This window comes from Cherax quadricarinatus, chromosome 49 (genome assembly GCF_038502225.1).
Source record: "Cherax quadricarinatus isolate ZL_2023a chromosome 49, ASM3850222v1, whole genome shotgun sequence".
Classification (NCBI taxonomy): Eukaryota; Metazoa; Arthropoda; class Malacostraca; order Decapoda; family Parastacidae; genus Cherax; species Cherax quadricarinatus.
The window spans coordinates 19,285,977-19,306,452 of record NC_091340.1 but is presented as its reverse complement, the minus strand read 5'-3'; the positions used below and the strand labels follow the sequence as shown (position 1 = coordinate 19,306,452).

Genomic DNA, 20,476 nt, shown 5'->3' with positions numbered 1-20,476 from the left:
ATCTATTAGGGAAGAAAAGGGGAATTTATAGGCGCATCAGAAGAGGAGAGGCTAACCTTACTGACCAATATGTTCAGCTTAAAAGAGAAGTGAAAAAGGGGATTAGAAAGGCTCAACGTCGCTATGAAATTAGAGTTGCTAATGAATCAAAGTCCAATCCAAAGGGGTTCTTTCAAGTGTATAGGACGAAGGTTAAGGAAAAAGTAGGACCTCTGAAAATTGGGAATGGACAGCTGACGGATAACGAACTGGAAATGTGTTCCATATTTAATGACTATTTTTTGTCAGTTTTTAAACAGGAAGACATAAATGAGATTCCAGAAATTATTGAGGAAAATTAAGGCACACGAAATAGGAGGATAAATTTTTTTCCTGGATAGAGGCATGGCTGGCAAATAGGCAGCAGAGAGCTTTCATATATGGGGAGAAATCAGAGTGGGGAAGCGTCACGAGCAGTGTTCCGCAGGGGTCAATGTTAGGCCCCTTGTTGTTCACAATCTACATAAACGATTTAGATGAGGGAATAAAGAGCGACATAAGCAAGTTTGCCGATGACACCAAAATAGGCCGTCGAATTCATTCTGACGAGGACATTAGAGCACTCCAGGAAGATTTGAATAGACTGATTCAGTGGTCGGAGAAGTTGCAGATGCAGTTTAATATAGACAAATGCAAAGTTCGAAACATTGGACAGGAAAATAACCATTCCACATATTAACTAAATAATGTAGATCTTAATAATACTGATTGCAAAAAGCATTTGGGAGTTCTGGTTAGCAGTAATCTAAAACCTAGACAACATAAGTGTTTGCAATAAAGCTAACAGAATCCTTGGCTTTATATCAAGAAGTATAAATAATAGAAGTACTCAGATTGTTCTTCAGCTTTATATATCCTTGATTAGGCCTCATCTATATTATGCTGCACAGTTTTGGTCACCGTATTACAGAATGGATATAAATGCTCTGGAGAACGTACAAAGAAGGATGACAAAGTTAATCCCATGTATCAGAAATCTTCCCTATGAGGATAGACTGAGGGCCCTGAATTTCCACTCTCTAGAAAGGCTTAGAATTAGGGAGGGATATGATTGAGGAGTATAAATGGAAGACAGGAATATTTAAAGGGGATGTAAATAGCATGCTAGAAATACCTAGCCTAGACAGAACTCACAGCAATGGATTTAACTTGAAAAAATTCAGATTCAGGAAGGATATAGGGAAGCACTGAATGTAATAGAGTTGTGGATGAGTGGAACAAACTCCCGAGTACAGTTATAGAGGCTAAAACGTTATGTGGTTTTAGAAGTAGGTTAGATAAACACATGAGTTGGTGTGGGTGGGTGTGAGTTGGACATGACTAGCTTGTGCTACTGGGTCAGTTGCCATGTTCCTTCCTTAACTGAATGTGACCTGACCTGACTAGGTTGGGGCATTGGCTTAAGCCGGTGGAAGACTTGGACCTGCCTCGCATGCGCCAGTAGGCTTTCTGCAGTGTTTCTTCTTTCTTATGTTGGTCTAGTGGCTAGCGCGACGGGCTGGAGTTTTGAGACTCTATGACCGCGGGTTCAATCCCGGCCGGGGGTATGGTTTAAGTTCTTATATAGTTCTACTGTTTTCAAAATATGTCCTAGAATTTGTATTGATAAAGCCACTGGATGGACAAACAATAAAGATACCCAGATGTTGCACGTGTCTAAATATAATAAAGATTTCTAATGTATGTATTAATTTAGTCATTCTATGCTGAATGTTTTCTAACGAATTTATGTCCAAACCATACCACGGGCGGGGTTTGAACCCGCGGTCGGAGAGTCTCAAAACTCCAGACCGTCGCGTTAGCCACTGGACCAGTGGCTAACGCGACGGTCCGGAGTTTTGAGACTCTCTGACCGCGGGTTCAAATCCCGCCCGTGGTATGGTTTGCTTGCAATCGTGTCATTACGATTTCGTGAGTCAATTTATGTCCATTCTGTATAATGGAGACCAGAACTGAGCTGCATAATCTAGGCGAGGTCTTACTAATGATGTACAAAGCTGCAGTATGACCTCTGGACTTCTGTTGCTTACACTTCTTGATATAAATCCCAGTAATCTGTTTGCCTTATTACGTACGCTTAGGCATTGCTGTCTTGTTTAAGGTTGCTGCTTATCATAAACCCCAAAGCCTCTTCACAATCTGTATGGCTAAGTTTTACATTATTTAACTTGTAAGAGCTTCAGAACCTTGCATTTATCTACAATGAACTGCATCTGTAACTTTTCTGACCAGGTATTGAGTTTGTCTAAATCCTCCTGAAGTTCCTTGATATCTACGTTTGAATCAATTATCCTACCTATCTTTGTGTCATCGGTGAATTTGCTCATTTCACTAGTAATTCCCTCATCAAGATCATTGAAATATATTATAAACAACAACGGGCTCCGTGGAACGCCACTTGTTACAGATCCCCACTCGGATTTAACCCCATTTCTGCACACTCTCTGCTTTCTGTCTGTGAGCCATGACTCGATCCATGAGAGCACTTTTCCTCCAGTGCCATGAGCTACCACTTTCTTTAACAGTCTTTGGTGCGGTACTCTATCCAAAGGGGTTCTTTCAAGTGTATAGGACGAAAGTGAAAGAAAAAGTAGGACCTCTGAAAATTGGGAATGGACAGCTGACTGGTGACGAACTGGAAATGTGTTCCCTATTTAATAACTATTTTTTTTTTTCAGTTTTTACAGAGGAAGACATTAATGCGATTCGAGAAATTAGCAGTTATTCAGTTCCTGATGAATTCAAATTAACTAATGTTACTGTCACAAGGAACATGGTTATCAAACAGATAGACAAACTGAAGCAAAATAAGTCCTCGGGACCCGACGAGTTGTTTTCCAGGGTGCTTAAAGAATGCAAGATGGAACTTAGTCAGCTATTAACGAGTGTGTTTAATGTGTCCATCCTTACTAGTGTTGTTGTGGAAGATGGCTAATGTGGTTCCTATATTTAAATCAGGGGATAAGTCCATTCCTTCAAGTTACCGTCCAATAAGTCTGACATCTATAGTAGGCAAATTATTAGAATTAATTATAGCGGACATTATTAGAATTTACCTTGAAGAGCATAATTTGATTAATGAATTTCAGCATGGATTCACGAGAGGTCGTTCCTGCCTTACAAATTTACTGACGTTCTTCAATAGAACATTTGAGGCAGTTGATAGTGATAAGGAATATGATATTGTTTATTTGGATTTTAGTAAAGCCTTCGACAGAGTACCTCACAAGAGACTCTTAAGAAAAGTGGCAGCTCATGGTATAGGAGGTAAAGTTCTAGCATGGATAGAGGCATGGCTTACCAATTAAAACAGAGAGTTTCCATTAATGGGGTCAAATCTGAATGGGGATTAGTCACTTGTGGCGTTCCACAACGATCAGTTTTGGGCTCTCTGTTGTTCATAATTTATATTAATGACCTTGATGAAGTAATTACAAGTGACATGAGCAAATTTGCTGATGATACAAAGGAAATATAAACACATATGCATTATAATGTGATCCTATATTGACAACGTTTCGCCCACACAGTGGGCTTTATCAAGTCACAAACAGATCTGCCTGGGTGTATGATGCATAATGTTCTCCAAGACTTGAGTCCTGGCACGGGTTTTGATGTTGCTATGACCTGTCTCTGGCTCCCGAAGGTGAAATGGTTCTACAATGATGCGACATATGCTGCTCAAACACTCTTCTGGTCAGTTCATCTGGTGCATCTCATAAGCGACAACATCGTATGTACTCCTAACTGTGGACACTAACGAGGAGGAGGATATGTCATTATCACGGGCAACAGCTTGTCTGGTTCGTTGATTCCATGGTACACTAGTGTAGCCGCAGTCATCTCTGGGTCCTCTTCGGGAGGGGACATCAGTGCTAGTTGCCTGTGGAGTGTCTCATTAACTTCGCACTCCAGAAGATAATGTCTTAGGGGCCGCTGGACAATGTGCTGGCAGTGCTGGCACATCTCCTCAGCCTTGTCTACCATCATCTTGGCTGTGGGAAAGCCCAAACGAAGCCGATGGATGGTGGTACACTGCGCTCTGGATCTGTTTCTGTCATTTGGAGGGGATTCTCCCTGAGTCGCTGTTCGGTACCACTGTTGAGATGGGGTATCACCTAGGACTTCCCTCATAAGTTTCACTGCTCTGGCGGCTACCAGTTTGGTCTGTCGTAGGCTGACAGGGACAGTAATCCGAACTTGGATAATTTGTTGCTGCCTTGGCTGCATCATCCGCCGCCTCATTTCCCCGGATGCCAGTATGGCTGGGGAACCAGTTCAATGTCGATCTAACCTATACATGGAATTTTTTGAAACAAGGCTGCTTAACACAATCCTCCCTAATAGAGCTAAATGGTTCAGATATGTTGATGATATTTTGCGTCTTATTCCCAAGAATGTAGATATACACAATTTCCTTGGTAAATTAAACAGCTTAGCCCATTCTATAAACTTTACTGTTGAATTTGAAGAAAATAACTCATTGCCTTTTCTAGATTTTTTTAATTATTAAGGGTAATAATGAATTCAAATTTAAAATTTACAGAAAACCTACAAATAACTGTTAAGTAAGTAAGTAAGTAAGTAAGTAAGTTTATTCAGGTATACACAAATACAGTTACATAGAATTATCATACATAGCAGCATATGTGTAGAGAACCTAGGATAACCCAAAAAAGTCAGACAGAGTGACTTATTTCCATTGGGGTCCTTTTACCTTATTATTATAATATAAAGGTTATAATATTTTCTTATTATTCTACAATGAAGATAACATCTTATTATCATACTAAAAAGACTATCTACTACACCAAGGTCATTAAGACTATCTACAATACGAGGGTCATTACTAGGAATAAGGTAAAATTTACACGTATGTTAGCTAAAAAATAGAAAATCATTCCCCTCCCTTTCTGCAGCTACATTCATCAGACACCTTTTGGCACTCTTCTTGAACTGGTTCATGCTATGACTGGCTTTGACATGTGCGGGTAGTCTGTTCCATTCCTTTATTGTTGTGCAATAAAAGGTGTTTGAAGCCTGGCCAATGACTGTGGGTACTACAAAGTTGTGCTCTCTCCCCCTAGTACTATGATTGCTTTGGTTCCCAACCTTGACAAAATTGACAGCAAGATATTCTGGACACTGTTTGTGAGCAATTTTATAAACATGATTTAGCTTCAGTTGTTTTACTCTGTCTTCAACATTCAGCATATCCAACTGCTGTAATTCATCCTGGCCTACATGTTCTCTTGGTCCAAGCCCCAGGATGACTCTTACGATTTTGTTCTGGGTGATTTGCAGTCTATCTTTCAGTTTTTTTGTCAAGGCAGAGTACCATGAAGAGCAAGCGTAATCCATATGGCATTGTATAAGGGGTCCTGCGAGCCTCAGTAGGTAGACACTGTGCTTGTCTATACAGGAACTTCAGTCTGGCATTCGCTTTCTTTACTACACTGTTCCCTATCAATTCTCCTGACATGCATGGGTCAAAGGGGATTCCCAGATATTTTACTGATGAAACCAAAGTGATGGGCTCCCCATTACACTGGACATTAAAATTATTTACCCTTCTCAGTTTATGTTTCGTGCCAAAGAGAATGGCTTCAGTTTTCCCGAGGTGTAATGATAGTTTGTTGTCTACTAACCATTTGCTGCAGGACTCCAGTTCCAGTGTTAAAACATTAGCTATATTTTGTGGGTCTTTACCTGACACTAACAGGGCACTGTCATCTGCATACAGTAAGAGTTTGCACTTGACACTGTTAGGCATGTCACTGACATAACATAATAATAAGGGACCCAGAATACTACCTTGGGGAACTCCACATGTTATCGGCAGGGGTTCTGATTCCGTTTTGTTGATTTTGACAATTTGTCTCCTGTTGCTAAGGTAGGACTTAAACCAATCTACAGAACCTATACCGATAGCTTGAAGTTTCGTACATAATATATTGTGGTTGACAGTATCGAAGGCCTTTTGCAGGTCTAAGGTTACCATACCTATGAGGTTCCCCTTTGACATTTCTTTTCTCAGGTAATCCATCAGATTAATTAGGGAGGTGTCGGTTGAGTAAGATCTTCTAAAGCCCGATCGATAGCTATGGAGAATGTTGTTGTCATTAAGGTACTTAACTACTTGAGAGTACACCGCCCTCTCTAGAATTTTGGATATTATACTATGTATACTAACAGGCCTATAGTTGATGACATCAGACCTACTATTTTTCTTGAAGATAGGAGTAACTCTGGCCTCCTTGAACCCCTCCGGTACGGTATTAGTGGTGATTGATAGATTTATTATGTGAGCAATAGGGACTGACAGTTCAGAAGCACCATCTTTTAGAAACTTAGACGGGATGTTATCAGGGCCTGTGCTCTTAGTTGGGTTTAACCTACTTAGTTCTTTTTGAATAAAGTCATGAGATACACTTACTAGTTGACATCTGTTTGGGGTTACCCCTTTATTGGTATAGTATGTTTGAAACTTATCAGAGTCTGTGTTAAAGGTATTTGATGCAGCTGGTAGTTTACTTACTAGTGTTGATGCAACAGATGTGTAGTAGGAATTAAAACAATTTGCCACCTTAGATGTTTCGTGGCGTACCTCATTATCGATAGTGAGTACTATGTTAGACCTATCTACTGGCTTATGGCTATACCCCAACTGTTTTAGTTGTTGCCAGATCTTTCTGGGGTTATGCTTATACTCTTCAATTTTTGAGCAATAGTGCCTTTGCTCCTTCGTTCCTTCTATAAGACTCTGTACTCTGTTCCTCACCTTTGGAATTCATTTAGTGCTGCAATATCCTGTCTGTTTGCTTTAAATCTTTTTAGGAGCTGGTCTCTGAATTTCATATTATCTAATATCTCAGTAGTCATGCAGGGCTCAGTTCTTCGTTTAATTCTAACCTCTTTAACTGGGTCAATATTATCAAGGATGGTAGTGAACATTGTTTTGAATTTTTCCCAGGCATCGTTTACGTCCGTGCAACTTGTTATCTCTGTCCAGTCACAATTGTGTAGCCTATTTAACAGTGTTTATTTACTGTAGTTTCTAGTTGACCTCATTTTTATTGTCCTGTGTAGGCTTATCCTATCCCTAGTGATTTTCCTGGTGCAGTAAATGATGAAATGATCACTAAGACCAGTGGTAATGACGCCTGACTGACTAATGTTCTCAGAGCGGTTACAATGTGGTCAGTTAGGGTGGCTGAGAACTGTGTGATCCGGGTTGGTGTATTAATTAGTTGAGTGTAACTATTTAAACCTAGAATTTGCTTATACCTTTTACACAGCCCGTTATTTTGCTGCTGAAAACAGATATTGAAGTCGCCCAGTATTATTGTCTCGCAATTGTTTTCAAGTCCGGACAATACTCTGGAAAAGTCTTCTAAGAACTGGTCCTGGGTGGGAGGGCGGCAACTAGTTCCTACTAAGATGGGTTTGGTCTTGGGAAGCAGCACTTCAAGCCATAGAATCGCCAGTTTAATGTTATTTAAATCAGGTCTTGGGTTGTAAGCTAAGTCATTTCTAATGTAGGCACATACTCCACCACCCTTTCTGTTCCTAGCTAAGCGTTTTATATTGTAACCTTCTATTTTGACCTCGTCGTCAGTCACCGTATCATCCAACCAAGATTCAGAGATGGTTATAACTGCCGCCCTAATTTTGTTAGCTAGAATCCTAATCTCTGCCAATTTAGGAAGAAGTGATCTTGCGTTGACATGAATAAAGTGAAGGCCTGTTTTCATAAAACAATTATAATCATCAATATATGGCAATGGGTCATTTGTATTAAAATTAGGTAAATCAATGTCATCACTGCTAAAGGGTAACTGTGCCAAAGTGCATTTGTTACACACAAAATGAATTCTGGCACCGTTGCTATAATTGTACATACATCCATCATGCACCCACCCCTTACACATTTTACATAAGGTGCCTTTCTGTTGTTCATGCGTACTTTAGTACAGTGTATGCATCTGTTTGGTAGTGTTTGAGATAATAATGGCTGTATTGTCTCACATTGACCTATGTATGCATTACATATGGAGTTAAGGTTATCATTCCTAGCTACTAGACCGTCATTATCACCGTCATTTATCTCTCTGTTTTGCCTCTGCACAATAGTTTGAGGTTCTGGATTAATTTGGATATCACCACTTAAGAGCGCTACAATAAGAGCTGTTTGCCATTGTTTTTGTTTGGGTATGCGGTGTTGCCATACCTTGCGGCGATAGTGACATTTACTTTTCTGGTAGGATGGCAACTGTTGGGCTTTTACTGTCCAGGGCGCTGTTACTCCATTCACCTCTTCCAGCCCCCATGACTGATTTCTTTCTTCATGGAATTGAAGAAGAAAGATAAATATAATTATAGCAGCCTGTACCCCCCTAATGCCTGCCATTTTCACTCTTCGCTCTTTTACTCATATACAATAACATTTATTTCTCCTTTCCAGTCACCTAGTACACCCTAGTATCTGCTTTAGCAGTCACCACTGAATTACTAGTAAATTTTCTTCTTCAAAACCCTCTTCACTGCTCACTTTTCCCTTAACTTCACAAACCCCTTTCAGTTAACCCCTTATTACACACTCCCCTTCCCGCCTCACTTCACAGTCCGGCTTCACCTATTAACTTCTAACTCCTTTCCATTCTGGTAGCAGAAAGGTTTAATCAATGGTTTTATCCTTCCAAAACCCCCTCATTTCCATTTATCGGGGGTTGTGTGGTGTTGTTGTCTGCCTGACCTGATCTGCTGACTCGGCCATTTTTAAAACACTGAGGGAAGTAAATGCCACCTACAACCTGACTTTCCTTGAGTTTATAGATATATTTGGCGTTTTCTGCTATAATTCTCTCACTGTACACTGGTCAGCTGAATATAGGTCAGCTACTAAAACATTAACCTTGACTGTTTAACTATTCACTTCTTTCCCACGACTGGCACTGAGGGATAACCGTCCTATAACCTTGGAGTTTTGTACTGTTGATTTGACGATGTCTCCTGTGTTTCCCTCTGGTTAGTACTGGTACAGGTGATATGATGGTGGTACAGATATGATGCTACTGTCAACAGATGAACGTCAGTAAAGATGAGAACTTCACTTCGCTAGTTGCACGTCTGGCATTAGCTAATGTTTGGATGCCAGTCAGCCACGTTTAAATGCTCAGTTCTTTCCCTCGTTTGGCACTGAGGAAAAAAGTCCTACAGACCTGTCATTTCCTTGGAGTTTCGTTGATCAGTTTTCTGCCATGTTGTCTTCCCGTTGAACACTGGTGCAGTTGATATGGAGGTCAGTTATTTCTTTGTAGTGGAAAACGTCTCGTGTCTGGTTCACGTCTGGCAGCAGGTCTGGTACTTGAATGCCGGTCCCTCTTTTGTCATATTTAGTCCATTTCGTTGTCGTCACCGTCAGTTTTTATGTCACTATATGTTCCTTGCATGTTCCTATGTACACTATTATTCTTCACATCAAGATAGAGTTAAACTGTCTGTTTTCTCATCAATGTTTTTGAGAACTTTACGTATTTGTAGTCCAGAGTTCATAGATGAGGAAATATCCAAAATTTATGAAATAGCTAATGATTTGAAATACCCAAGAAACGTAATTGATAAATCTTTTAAAATTGCTAGAAATGCTTTTAACAATCAAAAAAGGACAAACAGCCTTATTCAACTAAAAATATGTTGGTTCTCCCTTACCATGAAAACTTGGTTGATATGCCTTCTCTTCTTAAGACTTTTAATATTAAAGTTGTATTTAAAAATCTTGATACAGTAAAAAAAACTTTTGATAAAGAATTCCCCCCAAAATGCTGACGGATGTCTTTAAGATTCCTTGTAAAATTTGCGATAAAGTTTATTATGGTCAAACTGGTAAAAATCTCGAACTTAGATTAAAAGAACATAAATATAACATTAGAACTGGACAAGATTCCAATGCTCTATTTATTCATGTGAGAGATTTTAACCGTCCAATTGATTTTCAAAAAGTTGAGAAAGTTGTATCAAACAAGTCCATGGTCGACGGGAATATAATTGAATCTTGTTTCATAAAAAACAGTTTTGACAATATGAATATTTTCTTTGGTTTCTATAAATTTGATCCATTTATAATTAATAGAATTTGGGAAGAATTTAGTAATACATTAGACAGATAATAAATGTTAAAATTCTTAATTCTTGGATAGAATAGTTTGTTCATGGGTTGCATGAAGGACCTGTCTAGTTGGGCCAGCGGGTCTGCTGCAGTGTTCCCTTTCTTTTGAGTCGCGCATCAGGTGTTGCTTTGTTGTGGGATGTGATAGTGAGGTGTGGGCTAGACCCTTTATATGCCTTCCTTTGATGCATCACTTTTATTGTTCCTTGATAATGCGAGTAGTCATGAAAGCGCTTGGAATTTCTCTATTCTTTCACAGTGGTTCTTTTGCATATTCTGAAATCACCTGTTTAATGTGATCTTATTGCATATATATATATATATATATATATATATATATATATATATATATATATATATATATATATATATATATATATATATATATATATATATATATATATATATATATGTACATATCTTATTTTTTCCCACAGGTCGTCAGCCAAGACCATTTACGAAATATCTTATTGCTTCTCTGGAGTTATAAATTTGGCAATAACATTTGTAGTTAGCAGCGTCGTCTCGGTGTTGACTGGTGAGAATAAAAGGAAATTTTACACTTTTCTATAAGCCTTCAAAACGTATTATCCCTTCATAGAATCAATACAAATTTCGCATTTTAAAATCTGCCAAAAATAATTCTCCTGGAAAATTTTGATGTTAGGAAATATGTCCCTGTGAAGCCAAAAATTATTGTTCAGTACTCATATCATTTAATGTTTATATCTCCATATGAGATAAATTCTTTTTTCTATGTTTACAAAGTTAACATTTCTAACAGAATTTTGTGTTACATATCTTTTGAGTTTTCAAATATTGTTCATTAAATTGGGATAATATAGGTTCATTTCTTATTTTTTTTTCTATGTCGTCAGTTCACTTAGCGCTAGACTAAAAAATCACTGATATTCCCAGGTGTAGTTCATCCGAAAGCTGAAGATGGCGTTGTGTGTCGTGTGTGTGGCAGAATCTACCTGAGACTGTGGCAGTTGTTCAGTAATCACAATACCTGCACCTGAAACACTTTTATGAAGAAGAGTCAATAGAAGCTTAAGAATTTTAGCAGCAGTTCCTACCTGGAGTTTACCTGGAGAGGGTTTCGTGGGTCAACGCCCTCGCGGCCCGGTCTGAGACCAGGCTCTCAGAGTATTGCCGTCATCACTTTCAATAAAAGTCTCCAGACAGTTGTTACACATCAAGATTATATTACAATTATCACTTTATTTGTTTTAATTTTAATCGTTCTGGGATGTTAGGCCCCTCAAGAAAGGTTCCTTGATGCTAGGCCCCTCAAGAAAGGTTCCTTGATGTTAGGCCCCTCAAGGAAGGTTCCTTGATGCTAGGCCCCTCAAGGAAGGTTCATTGATGCTAGGCCCCTCAAGAAAGGTTCCTTGATGCTGGAGTTCAGGGAACTGAATGTGTGCTTCAGTTCCTTGAATTAAGCCTGAATATCTCCCATCCCCCCATAGGCACTGTATAACCCTACGGATTTAGCGCTTCCTCCTTGATTATAATAATAATAATAATAATGGGATGTAAGGTCGTGTTATGGGCCCAAACAAGCAAAGATTTCAGGACCCAGTCTGGACAAAGAAAATTAATGAATTTGTTTTAATATTAACACATCGGCCGTCTTCCACCAAGGCAGGGTGGCCACCAAGGCAGGGTGGCCACCAAGGCAGGGTGGCCACCAAGGCAGGGTGGCCACCAAGGCAGGGTGGCACGAAAGAGAAAAACTTTCATCATTCACTCCATCACTGTCTTGCCAGAGGGGTGCTTTACACTACAGTTATAAAACTGCAACATTAACACTCCTCCTTCAGAGTGCAGACTCTGTACTTCCCATCTCCAGGACTCAAGTCCAGCCTTCCAGTTACACAGAATCCCTTCATAAATGTTAGACTGTTTAAATTTCAACAGCCTGTCAAGTCCTATAATCCATTTATCTCCATTCGCACCTCTAACATGGTCATGCATGCTTGCTGGAAGTCCAAGCCCCTCACACACAAAACCTTTACCCCCTCCCTCTAACCTTTCCTAAGTCGACCACTACCCTGCCTTCCCTCCACTACAGATTTATACACTCTCCAAGTCACTCTGTTTCGTTCCACCCTCTGTACATGTCCGAACCTCAATAATATCCCCTTCTCAGCCCTCTGGATAATACTTTTAGTAACCTCGCACCTCCTGATTTCAAAACTATGGATTTTCTGCATTATATTGACACCCTCAGACATGACATCTCCACTGCCTCCAGACTTCTCCTTCTTGTAACATTCACCACCCATGCTTCACACCCATATAAGAGCGTTGGTATAACCATACAATCACACATTTAATTTCCTACTTTTACATACCCTACCAAACTCATCCACCAACCTCTGCAACTTCTCTTCAGAATCTCCCAAAAGCACAGTATCATCGGCAAAGAGAAAATGTGAGAACTCTCACATTGTATTAGATTCTTTATCTTTAAACCCCGCGGATTCACTTCTCTTACATCCCCATCTATAAATACATTGAACAACCACGGTGACATCACTCATCCTTGTCTAAGGCCTACTTTTACTGGGAAATAATCTCCCTCTCTAAACTGAGCCTAACTATCCTCGTAAGAACTCTTCACTGCTTTAAGTAACCTACCTCTTATTCCATACACCTGCAACATCTGCCACATTGCTCCCCTATCCACCCGATCATACGCCTTTTACAAACCCATAAATGACACAAAAACTTCTTTATCCCTATCTAAATACTCTTCGCTTATATGTTTCACTGTAAATACTTGGTCTGCACACCCGCTACCCTTCCTAGAGCCTCCTTGTTCGTCTGCTATTCTGCTCTCCCTCTTACTCATAATTCTATCAATAATAACTTTACCAGGTATACTCAACAGACTTATTTCCCTATAATTTTTACACTCTCTTTTGTTCCCTTTGCCTTTATACAAAGGAACTATGGATGTTCTCCGCAAATCCCTAGGTACCTTACCCTCTTTCATACATTTATTAATTAATAGCACCAGCCACTCCAAAATTATATCCCCATCTGCTTTTAACATTTCTATCTTTATCCCATTGTTACAAAAAACTCAATTTCTAATAAGCATAGAGATCTCCAGTGAATACTAGAAAGGACTGCCCTTCTAGCATTCAGTCTGTTACTGGGTTTTCGTAACAAGTAGTCAGTATCCTGGTCCAATTATCCAATGGAATTCAGTAAGAATTATTAGTGCTTCAGGATTACAACTGGTAGGTTACTAACTAGAGAAATTAAAATTTAATAAATTTATTAACAATCAAGATGTCTAGGAGTATATTATCAAATTAAAATAAATTAATCAATTTAAACAAATTAATAATAATCACTTCTCTCGTGTACAGTAGTATTGTGCTGAAGGCACATATCACATCTTTATGTCTTAAGTACCGTCTGGTACATTAACCTTTAATAATAATATATATATATATATATATATATATATATATATATATATATATATATATATATATAGAAAGAAGTTTGTGTGTATGTGTGTAAGTGCTCTAAGTAGTTCGCTATGTCTCACGACTCGACTAGACTTGAACCAGTGACTGACAAAGTCCTCACATCAACTTCTTGACCTCCTGGCAATCAGAACAGCTTGTTTGAACAATAAATGACCACTAAGCCGAATAGCAATATAACAAGCAACTGCCACACAGAATCAGGATCAAGGAGATAATATAATAACACTAAGTAGGGACCATCTGCAGATCCTCCACAAAAGTCACCAAACTCCCATACTACTGAATCTAAGTTCAGCATAAGAAAATCACCGACTGTGACAGTGCACAGATACCAGTACAAGTTAGGTCAGAAGCTACAGCTCATGACCTGAGTTGCTCAGAGTGTCTATGAGACACACAACCTCAGTACAACATCGAAAATCACTAAGTCTAGACAATGTTCTGTGAACAGAATTCTACAGAACCAACAACAAGAAAGCGACAGAGACGATCTTCCAACAAGGGCCAATAAGGGAGAGTTAGGCACATCTTATCATGAATATGTCCAACCACCAAGAGAGTCTAGCCCAGACTGACTACTCCAAGCGAGGTGTGAACAACCCTCGTCGATCACGTGATTACTCCATGGACTGTTGCTGCCAAGCAACACCGAGAAGCCGGCAGAAACGAGCCATGAGCGATAATTACAGTAGTTAGACAATCAAGACTTGAACTATAAGCACTGAATAATATATGAATGTTACATCCTACCTAACAATATAACTAAGTCAAATAATAATATAAAGCAATATATTTACGATTTAGCTATTATCGCAAATATAAGCAATATAAAGTTATATGAAAAGGTAATATACATTATATACATTGTGACCCATTCAGGGGTTGCAACACCTATCAATCCCAGCTGCTTTACCCCCTTTCATTGTACCCACTGCCTCATGAACTTCCCCCACACTCGCAACTGGCTCTTCCTCACTCCTACAAGATGTTGTTCCTCCTTGCCCTATACACTAAATCACAGCTTCCCTATCTTCATCAACATTTAACAATTCCTCAAAACATTCCCTCCATCTTCCCAATGCCTCTAACTCTTCATTTAATAACTCTCATCTCCTATTTTTCCCCAGGCTTCCTCAACTTATTAATCTCACTTAAAAACTTTTTCATATTTTCAAGAAAGTTTGTTGATAATATTTTCACTCACTCTCTCATTTGCTCTCTTTCTACATTCCTTCACCACTCTCTTAACCTCTCTTGTTTCTACATATATTCCTCCTTGCATCACTTCTACTTTGTTAAAACCTCTCATATTCTAACTTTTTCTCTCTTACTACTGTCTTCACATCATCATTCCGCCAATCGCACTTCATCCCTCTCACACCCACTCTCCAGTAACCACAAACTTCTGCAGGAACTCATGTTTGCAGGTATGGATGTCTATATCATAACAATGACGCTGCAACAGTCTTAACAATCACCAGGACATTACCTGTGACCAGTTCCTTAACATGTTCCACAATGCCAGCCTCACCATCAGTAATCTTTTTAATCAAGACAGGACAGAGGAAGAAAGCCTCATAAAACAATTCGCATGAATAAAAACAAATCAGCAACAATTAAGAGGAATATCTCACTAGGTCAGTTCGAGCCTCTACACTCTTCTACGGAGGAAGTGGAAGGCTGAATAGTAATTTTCTGGATCATTCGGTGCTTGTCCACAGGGGTCGCCTCTCTCTATCTCTCATAAAGTCTCTATGATTCCTAATGATTATGTTAATTATATACTATTTTACCAGATGCTGAAATCAAAATAAACTATAGATATTCGAGGTGAACTATACATATTATTATTTTTTCTTATTTATTAACACATCGGCTGATTCCCACCAAGGCAGGGTGGCCAGTAAGGCAGCGTGGCCACCAAGGCAGGGTGGCCAGCAAGGCAGGGTGGCCACCAAGGCAGGGTGGCTCGAAAAAGAAAAACTTCCATCATCATTCAATCCATCACTGTCTTACCAAAAGGGTGCTTTACACTACAGTTATAAAACTGCAACATTAACACCCCTCCTTCAGAGTGCAGACACTGTACTTCCCATCTCCAGGACTCAAGTCCGGCCTGCCATTTACCCTGAACCAGTTCATAAATGATACCATGCTCACACTCCAACAGTACGTCAAGTATTAAAAACCATTTGTCTCCAATCACTCCTATGAAATACGCTCACGCATGCTTGCTGAAAGTCCAAGGCTCTCGCACACAAAACCTTCTTTACCCCCTCCCTTCAACCTTTCCTAGGCCGACCACTACCCTGCCTTCCCTGCCTTATACACTCTCGAAGTCATTCTATTTTGTTCTATTCTCTCTACATGTCCGAACCACCTCAACAACCCCTCCTCAGCCCTCTGGATAATAGTTTCGGTAATCTTGCACCTTCTTCTAATCTCCAAGCTACGAATTCTCTGCATTATATTCACACCATACTTTGCCCTCAGACATGACATCTCCATTGCCTCCAGCCTTCTTGTTGTTGCAACATTCATCACCCATGTTTCACACCCGTATAATTATACTCTCATACATTCCCCTCTTTACTTCCACAGACAAAGTTCTTCGTTTCCACAGACTTCTAAGTGTACCACTCACCTTTTTCCCTCATCAATTCCATGATTCACCTCATCCCTCATAGACCCTTCTGCTGACACGTCCACTCCTAAATATATGAATACACCTCCTCCGTACTCTCTCCCTCCAATCTGATATCCAATCTTTCGTCATCTAATCTTTTTGTTATCCACATCACCATACTCTTTCAGATATTCACTTTTAATTTTCTTCTTTACATACCCTACCAAACTCATCCACCAAACTCTGCAACTTCTCCTCAGAATCTCCGAAAAGCACAGTGTCATCAGCAAAGAGCAACTGTGACAACTCTCACTTTGTGTTAGATTCTTTATTTTTAACTCGATACCTCTTGCCAAGACCCGGGCATTCACTTCTCTTACAACCCCATCTATAAATATATTGAACAACCACGGTGACATCACACATTCTTGTCTAATGCTTACTTTTACTGGAAATAATCGCCCTCTCTCCTATATACTCTAATCTGAGCCTCACTATCCTCGTATAAACTCTTCACTGCTTTCAGTAACCCACCTATTCCATACACCTGCAACAACTGCCACATTGACCCCCCCTATCCACCCTGTCATACGCTTTTTCCAAATCCATAAATGCCACAAAAACTTCTTTAGCCTTATCTAAAGACTGTTCACCTATATGTTTCACTGTAAACACTTGGTGAGCACACCCCCTACCCTTCCTAATGCCTCCTTGTTCATCTGCTATCCCACTCTCCTTCTTACTCTTAGTTCTTTTAATAATAACTCAACAATACACTTTACTGGGTATACTCAATAGATTTATTCCCCTATAATTTTTGCACTCTCTTTCGTCCCCTTTGCCTTTATACAAAGGAACTATGCACGCTCTCTGCCAATCCCTAGGTATCTTACCTTTTTCCATACATTTATTAAATAATAGCACCAACCACTACAAAACTATATCCCCACCTGCTTTTAACATTTCTTTATCTCATCAATCCCAGCTGCTTTACCCCCTTTCACTCTTCTCACTACCTCACTCATAACTGGCTCTTCCTCACTCCTACTATATGTTATTCCTCCTTGCCTTATACACGAAATCACAGCTTCCCTATCTTCATCATCATATATCTTATATATTATATTGGATTCATAGTTTTTTATAAGTCAGTGCTAAATAAAAACAGACATCCAAGCCACACTAAATGAACACAACAGTAACCTGAGGCTGATATTTATTCTAGAAGACGGATAATGGGAACTGCTGGTGTCTGTATGGCATCACAAACTACCCTCCATGCATTCCTGTCTTCATGTGTAGCATCCAATGAATCCTGAAACAGCGATTCTTCCTGAACACCTTATGAACAATGTTGGGGTTCAGTACCAAAAGATAATTAATGAAGTCAGCCTCTGGGATAATATAACAGGCTTTCAACTATCCTAGAAAGTACACACCATCACAAATGTGATTATTCAACTGTGGAAAATATAGCCTCAACAATGCTTAATTGCGTGCCAGGAAGGACAGAGTTTGCCTCCTGATAGTGAGAAATCCTCATGTGGGAGATTTTCTGTTGGCTGCCTCCAATTCCTCACTCGTCACACGCTTCTACTCACATCTACTGCACATCGTTTTATGCCTAATCTCTCTTAGCAAAGATGTATTGTCAGACCGATTTGTGTACCATAGACTTGCTTGCTGTTGATCGAAGTGAAACATTGCAAGGCATGAAGAAGTTAACATCACCATCAATAGGAGCCTTGCAACAGTCGGATGTCCAGCAGAAAGGAAGCCTCCCCAAATGCACATCCGATGGCAACCAGAAATGTTAAGACTGGACAGACCGCAAGCAGGTAGTATGGTACTACAAGTGTGCATCCACTGTGGCTGATACTTATCTCCAACACAACAGGAAGGAAGATGAGGCAGCTACCAGCTTCTGGGAATATTGAAAGACTAGAAGAATGTGGTGAACTTATAGATCATTACACGTTTGTACCTGTAGGCACAGAAATTATCACCTGATAGGGAAAGAGAGTACTTAAAACAAACCACAACGGGTGGGGTTTGAACCCGGGATCAGAGAGTCTCAAAACTCCAGACCGTCGCGGTAGCCATTGGACCAGCTAACTAATGCGACGGTCTGGAGTTTTGAGACTCTCTGACCGCGGGTTCAAACCCCACCCGCGGTATGGTTTGTTTGCAAACGCGTCATTACGATTTCGAGAGTCACGAGCATCAATTTTTCTCATAGGAATAACTTCGGGATAGTGTGTTGTTGCTTCCATAATAGTAAACAAGTATTGGTTCCCTAGTTTGGTTCCAGGCAGAGGACCAACAAAGTCTATAATAAGACGAGAGAATGGTTCACCATCCATGGTGATAGGAATGAGAGATGCAGGTGGAGGTGTGTGTGCTGGCTTGCCTGTCAATTGACAGACTTGGCAAGTCGCTTATGATCTGCTTATGATCCTTCATTTTTGGCCAAGTGAAATGTTTAGCCAGTTTACCGAGTGTCTTCTTGACACCTAAATGTCCTCCTATGGGACTATTGTGAGCAAAATCAATATCTTGTTCACGAAATGTAACTGGTAACACTACAAGATGCTTGACTGTGGTGGAAACACTATCAGCTGATAACATACATGTACTTTTCTCCATCAGTACACCGTTAGTATAATTATTACAATTATGGGGAATATTTGCTTCACTCTCAGTAACTGCTATATCTCTCAGTCTTTCCAGAGACTGATCAACAAACTGATCCTTGATTAAATCATCAAGAGTTAGAAATTTAACGTCAGATGTGTCTTAATCTGATGACCGGAGGGGAGGGGGTGTTAATGATCCTGGGGCACAGAGCATCACTGAACAACATATCAAGCCCAAATCATTGTCATCAACTCAAGAGGAGACAAGGATGGTTGTTTTACTTTTGAGATAGCTCTAGTGATAGCACTGACAGGAAATAAAATAGGCTTCTCTCTACAAGCTTCAGTGTCATAATTATCATCAGTGATATTATCAACCACAAGTGGTTCCTTACATATACCAGCTTGAAGGATATTGTTCCCTATCAACAAGTCCACTGACCTGATGGGAAATACACCACTGGAAATACCCACTGAAATATAACCAGTATAATAGCTTGTTTCAATGTATACTTTGCGCAGATGTACCTTTATAAGTGCCATAGGCTTCTAGCAATACATCTATCTTGGTGTAAGTATCATCAGTTATGGGCAGTACATCTTCTTCAACAAGGTGAGATAACTGACAGTATCTCTGAAAGTAATTATCTCAGATGGGATTCGTCAAGTCTTACTTTTCCTCTCGATAAGTAAGGACTCATTGCTGAACGAATCTTTTCGTCAGATACACTTTCTGACTCTAGTCATCTATTCTGAGTAATATTATCCAAAACAGCAGGATTAGAAGTATTACTAGAACATTGGTACCCTTGTTGCACCGAAGAGGATATGACTTGTGTGGGGTCGCCAGCCCCATGATCTTCTCTCGTATCTTTCTTATTTAAAGCAAAACTCTCTAGCATGTCCTTTTCTGTTACAACAGGTACATTTAATTTTCTTCTTGTAAAGTAAAACGACACAAGTGCAACTAATGTGACATTTTATTGTGGCAACGTTTCGCTCTCCAGGAGCTTTATCAAGCCATTACAAACAATACATGGACACAGAGGGTATATAAAGGCTCAGAATGAGGTGCAATACTAGTGAGGTACATGTACTTGCTTCGGCAGTACATATACTAAAATTGGAACGATACAGAGAAGATTAGCATGGCCCTGCGCAAGCATGACACTCAAAATCGTGAAGCGTTCCACATTCATTGTCCTCTTCGCTTCCGGGCCGAGTGGACGTGCTGCGCAGGCGCTCCCGATTCAGTTGATTTTCTGCGCAGTTTACCTGTTTTGAGCAATCAAAATGGCGGACAGACATGGACGCAGGGTGAATACTGTCTGTGTGGTGCTGGTACGTGGTGCCCTGAGTAGTTCTACAATGCAGGTGCTGCTGCCAAGTATTATCCGCGATGTATATGGCATACCGAACGAAGAGTTGTATGGTGTAGCAGTGAATGGAGTGTACAGGATCTTCATCAAGTTCAAGAGTGCTGGGTTTTACTCCA

General features: G+C 39.8%; 1 protein-coding gene and 1 non-coding gene across 2 annotated transcripts in view; both read left to right on the top strand.

Moving 5' to 3' along the window:
• Window positions 1-11,428, top strand: part of LOC128696928 (sodium-coupled monocarboxylate transporter 1-like) — a gene marked incomplete at its 5' end in the record, with an annotated part of 29,685 nt that extends 18,257 nt beyond the window's left edge. Inside the window, 2 exon segments of the mRNA XM_070095241.1 lie at window positions 10,645-10,745; window positions 11,126-11,428. Of these exon segments, the coding sequence (XP_069951342.1) occupies window positions 10,645-10,745; window positions 11,126-11,229 (205 nt within the window). The 3' untranslated portion in view covers window positions 11,230-11,428.
• Window positions 11,429-20,074: 8,646 nt separating this feature from the next.
• Window positions 20,075-20,180, top strand: LOC128692180 (U6 spliceosomal RNA). The gene has a single exon (XR_011393333.1). It is a non-coding gene; the product is annotated as a U6 spliceosomal RNA (small nuclear RNA).
• Window positions 20,181-20,476: the final 296 nt, after the last annotated feature.